We start from the raw sequence: 12819 nt of genomic DNA, 5'->3' as shown, positions 1-12819 counted from the left end.
GTGTAAGGACTGGGGAGCTCCTCTGGGCAGGTCTGCTCCTGCCAAATCCCATTGTAATTCCTCAAATGGGCCCAGTTCCTCAGCGGACTCTGGCTCCCACACGTCCCCAAGCTAATTTAGGTGACCCGTCTCCAAGTGGTCACCGCATTTCAGAGTCCCGCCCAGGCACCTAGCGCTCACGCCCAGGGCCCAGCCAGACTAGGAGCCTCTAACTATCACTACTGTCTTCTCAGTCTTGGCGCCGGCCACGCATTGCAGAACAGCTAAGAACAGATGGCTCAATAAAATAGGACCAGACTACGACTCCATTTCTGGGCCGTTCTGCTCTAAGATGAAGAGTCTTACAGTTAACAAAATAGGGTAAGCTTCGCCAAAAATTCTAACGCAAAAACCCTTGGGCGTTTTTTAAAACGTGGATTTAGGAGACACAAACGTAATCCAATACTAGATGAAAAGAATCAGGTTAAAGACTGCCCCCCCCCCCTCCCCCCCCCCGCCCTCGGTAGACCGACCGGAAGAGCGTCTACCCCCCCCCCCCCCCCGCCCCCCCCCCCCCCCCCCCCGTGCAGCTGAGAAACCCCCCACTGGGCCTCACCATCAGCATTTTGTGCAGGTCCTCCTCGAAGGCATCGATGTTGCAGTCGGTCTTCTCCAGGTCGTCCAGAACCTCGTGCAGCATGAACTGGTAGTACTGCTTCATCAGAAGGCCGCCCTTCAGCACCTCCTTACACTCCCTCACCAGCTGCGGGAGCACACACACCTTCTGTGACGTCGCACACCAGGGCCGCGCCATCTGTCAGCCCACACACCTCCCACCTGAATCCTCAAGAAGTCTCCAAGTCCTAAAGTGTTTCCAACTCTTTATCAGCTCCGTTCATATACATATCTTAGCAGTCTTGACTAGGAACCAAAAACCGAAAATAAGTATTTACTATTACAGCATGAATACACGGGGAGAGTACCAGACAGGCAAACGCCGATTTGTGACAATACGTTCCCCTACAAATAAAGTTATACAGAAGAGACATCCCACACAGTAAGGTCTATTTTTCTACGATTTTGCATCATATAAGACAATGGATAGAAAACTCTCCTAATGAAACTGCTTATTTTTAACCAAAAACATAGTAAAGATTCAAATACACCTACATCCCACAGGGCATGACAATCTTTGCGGTAATTTAGTACAGTAACTACGTGATTTGTGGCCTTTACCATCAGAAGCCTCTAATAATCACGAAAATCAAACCTAAGATCAATTTGATGAAAACAGACAGAGGTCAAGGGAAAACAAAACTAAACAAACAGATGAGTGACCCCACACACTAGGCCCAGGAGGCAGCGGGACAGGAGGGAGGGAGACGGGATGAGGTCACTGGCCCTCCAGCCCTTCCATCACGGCATCTCGCTAGATTATCACAGTATTGCTTAAAGCAATGGGGATTCCATAAATACGATGTACCTACATAGCAGAGCACTGCTTTAGCCATCTGAAATCTTTTTTTGAACAATATTTAAGGGTAAAAACTCATCTCCTTTTCTTTTATTTGTATGTGTGGGATGAACAGGTGGACACAAATACACCGAAATAGTTACAGTGGTCCTCTCTGAGGGGCAGCATCATAGGATAATTCTCATTTTGTCTGCATCATTTTCTGTACTTGTCAAATATTCCAAAATTAATACAGATTGCCTTTATACACACAAATTCCCCTTCAAACGGTTCTAAAAGTAATTACTCACTATCAGGGAGCCACGGCTAGAGTGACATCTACTAAAAGCTGTTCTGTTCAGACGTACATTTCTCGGTTAAAGATGTCACTTAGGTGCTTATAACCGAATCTTTGAATGATCTAAGCCAAAACTTGTTTTATTTTGATTCTAGCAATACTACATTCATCTAAGTTTTGTTTTTTTATTTTTAAAAACATTTTAACATAAACTACTGTTTCATCTTCATAAGAGCCCCACTAGCAAAAAGTAAACTCTGCCTTGTTTTTACCAGGTTATATTCCTGAATATTCGTTTTGTGAGAAAGGAAGTCAGTATATACCCAGGCCTGCTAAAGCCTACTAAATTACCACTGCAACAGGTGGACAAGTGAGAGGCACGGCCACGGCCACAGCGGGCAGTGAGAAGCAAAGCGAGGAAGAGAAGAACACTCTCTGGCCGGTGCTGGGCAGGAACCCAGGAACCCAGGAACCCAAGCGGCAACAACGAGTCATGCCTTCTCCGAGCCACACCACCAAAGTCAAGTCCTATTCTGTGCCTATCCGATGACCTGTGCTTGTCCCCAGGTGCCATCCCATCATCCCCCTTCCATCCCCAGGGGACAGACAAGCACAGTTGACAAAAACATACCTTCCCTCCTCCCCCAATCGGAATTATTTATCTTGTATAGTGGATATCCGTATGGTTAATACCATAAAGTACGAATACAAACACTCACCAGCATTCACCGTGCTAGATACAACTGCTTCCAGCCCTTCCTGTCACCAGTGGAGTATCAAACTCCCTAGAAAATCCCATCCAAAATTGATAAAAAACAAGAAAGCAGAAGCTGTCATTACTATTTAAACCATGCAACTGTCTACACGGGCAAAGAGTCCAAACATCTCCCAGCTGCACACTCTAAAGACAATGAATGATCTGTTTGCAGGTAGCTTCACTAGGACAAGAAAGTAAGTGTAAGGAACTTAAACTACTTCTCCTGAGTGAATTTTAAGCTCCCAGCCTTCAACGGCTAATGTTGGGAGGCTACGCCATTCCACCACCATCCTTCTATATCCTTCCGGAACAAGAAAGTGATGGCAAGAAGGCGAGCCGCAGTCTTCTCTTTGAGGACTACATGCAAAGAACGTTTGAAATTACCCTAAAAAGAGCAGCTTAACAACACCAACATGCACTCATTTTTCGCTATTTGCAACAATTTTAAAAAATCCTCAAAATAAAGACTATAAGCCTGTAGAATAGCATAATAATTGCCAACTTTTTTTAATCAGTCTTGGAAACAGACCTGCTTAATACTCAAGAGAGACGGTTCTCCAGCAGGCCTCTGCTCCAATCTTAACTTCAGACACTCATGTATGACATTCAGAAGGACTCGACAGAGGACCAGGAAGGCAGGTTCGAATGAGGGCAAGTCCATGGACTGGAGTTCATCCCACGACACAGTGCTGCATTTCTGCTCCGAGGAACATGGCGTCCTGGATAACTGCACATAATCTGAACCCCACATGGGGTCTGGAAATTCGGAAAACTAGAACAAAAATTCAACAAAAGTTACAAGAGCATACAAAAGGAGGTGCTATGGTTGTGGTTGTAACTATTATTCCCTATAATTTGCTGGCAAACCTACAAAAGTCACAATTTTACAGGTAAGATAATCTTTAGAATAATTCAACGTGTTTAACATAGACCCAAGCAGTTCTAAAAGTAAAAGAAAATCCTAACAAGAACTAATACCAAACTATGACATTTTTATCAAAAAAGCATAGTGGAAAAACTACCAAGTTCATCATTTTCATCACAAATTTTATCATCACACTTAAACTGATTACAACACTTTACTTTTAGGGTTAGATACAGTACTATCCACAACTATCTCTAGACTGAGAAAACCAGAAATTATTAAAATCTGAGAAAGATTACCAGGGAGCCATTTACATAAACATAAAAACTAGCTGATTCTACCAATTCCTCTGTCCGTTGCTCTCCCGAGCTATATAAAAAATTTCTAAACTTGACCTGGCTGGTCCCACTCAAATGTTATTTGATACCCCTGGGAATCTCAGTGTCACTCCCCTTTCTTACAGTTACTCCATCCAATGCCTTATGCTGTTCCTCATGAAACAGGGAGTTTGGAGCTTCCCCACCGTTCTTAAACTTCTGGCAACATCACCCCGACCAATCAGATCCAAAGACCTTCATTTCTCCTTTTATTGAGAAAACAGAGGCCAACAAGATTTGAAAACCTCAATTTCTCTTCAATTTAAAACATCACCAATTAGAACTATTCTGCCTCAATGTCACTCATATCTACGTTCCCTGTCCTTTACTGAACTCTTAACTCGTCTCCTCTGCTCATATCCGTTCATGCTCAACACAGATTTCTGCCCTTAAATTAACACATGCTTTAGTTTTCTGTAACAGGCCAGAGTATTTAAAATAGTGCATCATTTTTAAAATGTGATAAACGCGGTTAGGGTTAAGACATGTCTGTTTAAAAGCTTTAGGCAATATAAACGCTTGTTTTTCTCTGGCGCAGAGAGTGGTACCAGATCAAAGGCTGATGTAAAGCTCTATGAAATTCCACAAACTTTCTATGATAAAATTCTAAAGAATTCTTTTGGCATTCCCTAGCGTCCCAGCCCGTTTACCCACATGCTGCAAGCTCGCTGGGAAAGAGAACAATCCCTACTTGTCCACAGTGCAAGAGAACACCGCCTGGGAGACCCAACGGCCAGACCCACACAGCTGCTGGGAAAACGTGTTCCTCCTGGTGGTGCGTGGCGGGTCAATCCCTGTCCAAGGAGGAGCAGGCGTTAAAAAACTACTGAGCACTGAAGAGGAAGTGGCAACTTTAAGGAAACCAAGGTGAAGAATCAGAACAGCTGACACTGATTTCATGTAGGAAACAGAGAGAACCATAAAATACTCTACTGCAAGATCTCATCGCAGTCCTCTGGAAAAACAATTTAACAAACCAAGACTTCTATAACGAATTCAATAAAGACAGTAAGAACAGAATGAATGTGATAAAAATTAATAACTTAGGCAGTAACTACAGAAATTATCACTGTAACAAAGAGCAAAAGAAAAAGAAACAGAAATTTGGGGTGAAAAATAGAGACACGGGAGTCAGATCTAGGAGCTTAACATAAGAATCACATGAGTGCAGAAAGAACAGGAGATGGAGAGGGCTGTTTGCACAGTCAAGACACCGCTAACGTGAAGAAGGAAGAAACCTATTTAGAAAAGGAAGAACTCTACGTACAATTCCTTTACCTTCACTACAAAAAGCCCTGAGGAAGTATAGTAAGGTCTAATCAAATGAAAAGTAAATCCAAATAAAGATCCTAAGACAAAATACCCAAGGAAGTGAGAAGCCATGAAATTAGCAGAATCTACACAGGCAGATACAACTCCAGGGTGATAACTCGGTTAAAGACTATAATGCAAGTTCTAGAAAGGAGTATTTGAACTTAAAAAAAAAAAAACATATGAGGAAAAAAAACCTGGAAAGGGGCAATAAAGTGCAAGAATGGCACTATTTGTTATTACTTCCTTCATTTATTATTACCTCCAGTGAGAAATACAGGGTCAGATATGGCATAAAGTCCGTGATCAATTCAGGCAAACTGGGCCGACTCCATCGTACACAGACATCAATAAAAATGCAATGTAATTACAAGTCATAATCTCACTGACCTTTTGTGCGCATTAATAAACTCATTCAGTAAAACTCATGTGGAAGAAAGTAATGTACAAAAATAAAAGCAGCCCAGAAATGTTTCTTAAAGAATTAATGGGAACGGGGCACCCGGGTGGCTCAGTCGGTTAAGCGTCCGACTTCGGCTCAGGTCATGATCTCGTGGTTACTGAGTTCAAGCCCCGCGTCGGGCTCTGTGCTGACAGCTCAGGTCCCAGAGCCTGCTTCGGATTCTGTGTCTCCCCCTCTCTCTGCCCTTCCCCTGCTCATGCTATGTCTCTATCTCTCATTAACGAATAAACGTTAAAAAAAAATTTTTTTAATAAAAAAAAATGTTTTTTAAAGAATTAACGGGAAGAATTGCCCCACACAATGGCAGACCTTACTAATGAAACTACTTTATGTAAAATAGAAAAGTACTGTAAACAGATCAGCAGAGAAACATATCTAATTATCCATAATTTAATACATAAAAAAAACAGCAGCTGAAACAGTTGGACAATAATGGATAATCTAATGTTCTAGAAAATTGAAAAATTACCTCCTTACCTCCCTCTATAACTAGACCTCATGCTGTCACAATTAACCATTTTTTTAATTATGTGGCTGTTTAGAAATTCTTGCCTGATATGAGAAACCAAAGTATGTATTAGTGTAAGTATAAAAATATGTTTTGAACATACATATTTGGAAAGACTCCAAACGTACTAAAACCTAAACACAGAGCTATACATTAGGTTAAACCATATGAAATTGTCATTTTAGGCAGTCGAAATGACCAGTCATTTCTAACTGTTGACCAGTTAGGCACTCAACATAATAACAGGAATTCTGGAAAGACAGTGGTGGCAGCAGAATTTTGATTTCCCTTAGTTCCCCCATAAGAACAGACAGAACTAGGACAACAAGACACACGTCCAATACAACTTGGTGATGAGGTATTGCCATGAAGTCCAAAGTAGAAGAGATGGGGAGAAAGGACCTGTTCCGGACCCTGCAGGATCAGCACTCGTGCAGGGGAAACCCAGGGGATTACCAGGGTGTCTGATGGGCCTAAAGAGGCAAATTCCACAGTCACCAAGGACCATCCGATAGAAAGCTCACTGCTTCCATTTGAGGACTTCAGTGAGAAGAAAGCAATCTGGGCCCAGATTCACAGGTGAGGTGAAAGCGTTGTAATAGGTCTGAAGGGGCCGAAGCGGTTTAGGCTCCCCAGACTCTTAAAAACTATCCGCTAAAATCTTCTTCCAGGACAAACCTGCTAAAGTAAAATCCAACTGACCTGCAAACTACAGGAGACGTAAAGGAGCGAGAGGGTCCAGCAGTGGGAGGGGAACACAGCCAGAAGATCTCAAAAAGAAAAGACTGTATTTTTTTGCAGTTCAGAAGGAGAAGCTCAAAGCTATAAACCTAAACACGTTCTGAACTCTCTCTTTCCTTAAAGTCCATGAAAACAAATGTTTAAAAAAGAGCAAGAGGAAAGGACAGCACTAGAACCCACTAGGGCTGGAATCCATACAAGGTTATTAAGCAGAGAAAGAGCGAGCTGAACCACTTTACGGACAAAGAAAACATGCCAGAAAGACACGCCCACTAAACAGAGCTGTGGCCTAATTTTCAAAAAAAATGCTGAAAGAAATTAAGAAAACCACAGAAGATATAAAAGAACAACATAAATTAAAATTAGAAGAACTCAAAGTGATAGTACTCAGAAGATAATTTTTCATCATTTCAAAAACAGAAAACAAACTAGCAGGAACATGAACACAAACAGAACAGATCATGGCTTCACAGAAACAGGAGGTAAAAATGAAGAAAATGTTATATATCAGAAAGAAAAGAAAAGAAAAGAAAAGAAAAGAAAAGAAAAGAAAAGAGAAAAGAGGAAAGGGAAAGGAAAGGAAAAGGAAAAGGAAAAGAAAAAGGAAAAGGAAAAGGAAAAGGAAAAGAAGATTTGAAATAAAGGGACAGAGAAGAGAGGGAAAGTAGGTCCAAAACATATACAGCAGTGGTTCCCAGAGAAGAAAACCAAATCAATGAAACAGAAAAAAGTTAAAACAATAAGAAATTCACTTGAAATTAAAAAAAAAAAAACAGATAAAAACCAAACAAAACCTGAAATAATATATTAAAATGGCACCATGTATTCAAAAATACCAATGTGGAAAAACCAACACCAAGTAAACTAGTTGGAGTTTGAAGAAAAAGAAAACAACAACAACAACAACACAACGATCCTTTGGGCCTCCAGGTTATAAATAAATAAATAATACAGGTGAACAAAGGTCTTACAGGTAGAAACAAAAATGTATTGTCATCAGACTTCCCAACCTCCATGATGCAGGCCAAAAGACAAAAGCATTATATATATCAAACTTCTTCAAGGAAAGAAAATATAGGCCAAAGATTTTATAGCCAAATAGACTTGCAAGAGTAAATGCCACAAACTGTTTGGAAAATTCAAGAACACAGAAAACGCTGTTTTTCTGAACCCTTACTGAGGACTACTATGGAACAAAATGACTCAGGAGACCATTAACAAAAATCAAAACATGAGTCTCAAAAATTTTTAAAAAAGCCAAAAACTTTGTATCTAAATCTCAATCTCTGTCTACTTCTCTATGTCTGTCTATCGAAACTCACACACATACTCCCCCAGAACTGAAAGGAGGGGATAATGCAAGGGAGAAAGTGTGGTCAGTAACGGCTATATTGTTGAAACACCGCAAGGATCACAATCTGGGGGGCCGGGGCGGGGGGTGGCGGGCATATGCAATTTCTTAGCATTTCACTGGACGTAAAAGAAAAATTACTTCAAATGAAAACCTGGCTTTAAAAAAAAGGGTAATTCCAATATCCTCATAGTTGAGAAGCCACAAATAACAACAAAAAAAATGTTGGGCTGGGGCACCTGGGTGGCTCAGATTAAGTGTCCGACTTCAGCTCAGGTCATGATCTCCCGGTTCATGAGTTCAAGTTCTGTGTCGGGCTCTGTGCTGACAGCACGGAGCCTGGAGCCTGCTTCAGATTGTGTCTCCCTCTCTCTCTCTGCCCCTCGCCCACTCACCCTCTGTCTCTCTCTAAAATAAATAAACATTAAAAAAAATGTTGGGGCGAGAGAGAGCAGTAAGTATATTATACAAAGATATTAATGTAAGTATAACCTTAAGGGGTAAAAATACACTTGCCATATATTAAAAGTAAATAAAGAAAACTGCATACACAGCTTATATTACAAAATGGAAGAATAAAACATAATCTTAAAGCATAATACCTTTATCAGAGAAATCAGATTTCCTTGAAAATATATTATTCCATAGATTTTTCTCTTAAAACAAAGCATTTCTCATAACTCTTGCAAAATTAAGGTTAAAAAGCAAAACCTAAAAATAAAAAATACACGTAAGAGATCTCTGAGTGGGTGAAGAAAATGTGGGACACCCACATTTGAGTGGGTATTATTCAGCCACACAGACGAATGGCGCATTGATACAACCACAACGTGGGTGGCGTGAAAAAAGCCAATCCTGAGAGACCACTAGAGGATTCCATTTACAGGAAATGGCCAGAATAGGCAAATATAAAGAGACAGAAAACAGGTAAGGGGTTGCTCGGGGCTGCAGGCGGCGGGTGGAAAGACTGGAGGTGGCAGCTAACTGGTCGCGGGCTTCGCGCAGGGATGCTGAAGATGTTCTCGGGTTACGTGGCGCTGATGATTACACGGCCCTGAATACAGTAAAAACCCCTGAACTCAACACTTCAAAATGGTGAATATCATGGTATGTGAACTCTGTCTCAATACAGCTGTTATTTTAAATATATAGCCAAAAAAAGAAGAGAATCTAAATACATGTCCAGTTGGTGGCATAACCATGAAGAATTATTCAAGCATCTTTCAAACACAGTAATTTGAGGGCATATCCCCAAAGGGCTGTTCCCTAAGGATGGGAACATCTCAGAGAGACAGTCATACATTCTGTGTGTCCCGATGAAGTAGTACTAATGCCATTAATCAACCAATCAATCAAGAAATCCTGAATCTGATCAAGCCACTAGACCTTACAGTCACTTTACACAGAACACAGAGAAAAAGGAAACACATAATAGGACACCTGTAGGTCCATTTACCAAAATTCAGACTGTGGGAGACTCCACAGGGTAAAAGGCCCAGGTTGTTCAATAAACATATGGCAAAAAAAAGGGAGGAGGACTTACACTTAAGAAATATAACGAACTGTTACCTTGTGTGATGGATATTCGAAAACTGATGATTTAAAATGTTAAATGTTTTTCAAAGAAAACCAAGATAACTATGACACAATCAAAATATGAACATTAACTTGATCTTTGATGATCACAGGAGTTAATGCTACATTTTAGGTGTGACAATGGGACTGCGGTACATTTCTAGAACAGGCCCTCTTCCTTCAGAGAAATGTATAAAATATGATGATCCCTGAGCTTTTCTTCAAAATGATGGAGGAAGTGTGGAGTGGCAGTACGTACTGGCCAGGAGTTAATAACCACTGTGCTGGGATACAGATTCAAAGGTATTCATAGTATTATTCTGTCTAGTTTTACATGGGTTTGGTATTTTTCTTAACAAAATTTTCCTGAACTATGTAAAAACAATTAGGAAAAAATACAGAATGTTTTATAAGCTTGGACTACACACAAAATAAGGTGATGAAGGCTATAATAAAAATTTTAAGTTTCTGTGTAGGGAAAAACATCATAAACAAGTTAAAAGACAGTTTGAAAAAAAGATGTATAGCCATAATAAAAAATGAATAATATCCATAAAATATAAATAACTCCAACAGATCAAGATTATAATAATAAAAATAGAAAATGAATAAAATGAGGAAAAAGAAAATTCAAAGAAGACATATATGTGGCCTATAAACTTGACAACGGGCTCAATGTCACTAAAAGTGAGGAGAATGAAAGACTAAAAGGAAATTACAGTTTTTACTGATCATGGTTGCAAAACTGAGGACTAATGGGATTTCTCCTCCACTGTCAGGTAAAGTAAACATGAATAAAACCATTTTGAAGGGCAAGTTGGCAGTGTCTATCAAAGATTTAAATGTGCATGCACAGTGAGCTCACAATTCCATTTCAATTAATCATTCTTACGAGAACAATGAAGTTTATAAAGGGGAATGTACACAATACTCTTGGCTGCACTATTAAAAGTTAAGTGTCCCTTAAGAGTGACGTGGTTATAATCATCAGGGAAATGCAAAACAAAACCACAGTAAAATATCACCTCACACTTATTGAATGGCTATTATCAAAAGGATAAGAAGTAACAAGTGTTGGCGAGGATGTGGAGGAAAGGGAAGGCTTGTGCACTGTCGGTGGGGAGTAAATTGATGCAGCCACCATGGAAAACAGTATAGGGATGTTCCTCAAAAAATTAAAAATAGACCTACCACCATCTGATCTGCAAATTTCACTTCTGTGTATTTATCCAAAGAAAATGAAAACACTAACACGAAGAGGAATCTGCCCCCAGTGTGTTCACTGCAGCACTATGTACAATAGCCAAGATACGGAAACAACCTAAGTGTCCACCAGTGGGTGAATGGATAAAGGAAGCGTGAGATTTTATATATATGCAAAATGGAATATTATTCAGTCACAAAAAAAGAAGGAAATCCTGCCATTTGTGACAACAAGGGTGAACCCTGAAGACATTTTCCTGAGTGAAGTAAGTCACACAGACAAAGACCAACACCATATGATCTCACTCATATGTGGAATGTAAAAACAAAGCAAAACAAAACTGTCCTGGGAGGCACAAGGAACAGGTGGATGGGTGCCAGCGGAAGAGGGTGGGATTTAAACAAGACAGTAAAATGGCTAAATAGGCCATGGTACATTCACATGATGGAATACCATGTAGTTGTTAAATGGAACTGAAGCACAGCTAACTACACCAACATGGGGGCAGGGGGGACAACCCATCAGTCCCAGAATAAATACAGCATTATCATTAAAAAAAAAAAAGGAGTGCACTCGTGATGAGCACGGGGTGTTTACGGAAGTGCTGAGTCACTACATTGTACACCTGGAACTCGTATCAGGCCATGTGTTAACTAACTGCGATTTAAATAAAAACCTGTTAAAAATTACCTGTATCACATAACAAAGACATACATTTATATAAGCACCAAAAAAAGTCTACAAGATCCAAACCAAAGGATTTAGTACTCTGAGCAGGATAAGCAGCAACTTCATCTCTTTGTATATACGCTCAATATAGAAGTAAAACAAAAGAAGGCACATCGTCTTATAAAACGAAGGAGCAGATCAAAATACAGCTGACCCTTGAACAGCAGAGTCTGAACTGCATGCCTTCACTTACACGCAGAGTATTTTTGACAAATACAGTACAGGACTGTAAATGTATCTTCTTTTCCTTATGATCTTCTTTTTTTTTTTTTTTTTAATTTTTTTTTTAACATTTTTATTTTTGAGACAGAGAGAGACAGAGCATGAATGGGGGAGGGTCAGAGAGAGGGAGACACAGAATCTGAAACAGGCTCCAGGCTCCGAGCTGTCAGCACAGAGCCCGACGCGGGGCTCGAACTCACAGACCACGAGATCATGACCTGAGCCGAAGTCGGCCGCCCAACCGACTGAGCCACCCAGGCGCCCCTCCTTATGATCTTCTTAGTAACATTTTCTTTTCTCTTTATTGTGAGAATACAGTACATAATACATCTAACATACAAAATACATGTTAATTGTTTAGGTTATCAGTAAGGCTTCTGGTCAACAACAGGCTATTAGTAGTTAAGTTCTGGGGAGTCAAAAGTTATACACGCATTTTTGACTGTGCAAGGGGTCAGCACCCCTAACCCCCATGTTGCTCAAGGATCGACTGTAGTCTTTGTGTTAGCCTTCAAAAGTTAGTTTCTACGATTCTACACCAGGGGCCATGTCACAGACTGACATGCCCACAGGGCCAGGTGGGTGATGCCAATGGGTGAGCGAGGGAAAGGTGACGGTAAGAGAACAAGAAATGATGGGCACTGTGGTCAGCTGGAACCCGCCAGATGCTACCACGTGGGAATGCAGGCCCAGTGGCGACAGACCTCCTCCCAGGACTTTAAGGAAAACAGAAAAATCCAGATATTCATGTAATATCTTGTAATTTTTTTAAATGCTAGCCACTAAGTCAAAAAATACTCAAAGCGCAAGGCGGGACAAAATATAAATTCAGGAGGCAGTATAGTGTAAGGATTAGGAGCACAGCTTTACAGCCAGCGCTGGGTTCGCGTCCTGGCTCTGCCATACTGGGTGACGACCAAGTTACTTGACCAACCCGCCTCCATATATAACAAGTACTCAGTTAATGGCAGCTACTAGCCTTGCTG

At 40.6% G+C, this 12819-nt stretch overlaps 1 protein-coding gene across 12 annotated transcripts in view; it reads right to left on the bottom strand.

Annotated features, from left to right (window-relative positions):
* The window catches only part of MAP3K4 (mitogen-activated protein kinase kinase kinase 4), a 113443-nt gene that overhangs the window by 40069 nt on the left and 60555 nt on the right, over positions 1-12819 (bottom strand). For all 12 annotated transcript variants that reach the window (XR_007462907.1, XM_049654542.1, XM_049654546.1 and 9 more), the window contains exons 4-5: positions 3017-3259; positions 596-742 (exon numbers count right to left, since the gene is read on the bottom strand). Coding sequence is in view for 11 of the 12 variants with exons in the window: in XM_049654542.1 (XP_049510499.1) it covers positions 596-742; positions 3017-3259 (390 nt within the window). In the remaining variant the exon portion in view is untranslated. The remainder of the gene's footprint in view (positions 1-595; positions 743-3016; positions 3260-12819) is intronic.

Source organism: Panthera uncia (genome assembly GCF_023721935.1).
Source record: "Panthera uncia isolate 11264 chromosome B2 unlocalized genomic scaffold, Puncia_PCG_1.0 HiC_scaffold_24, whole genome shotgun sequence".
Lineage (NCBI taxonomy): Eukaryota > Metazoa > Chordata > Mammalia > Carnivora > Felidae > Panthera > Panthera uncia.
The sequence above is the reverse complement of the archived record's forward strand: the minus strand, read 5'-3'. Positions and strand labels throughout refer to the sequence as shown.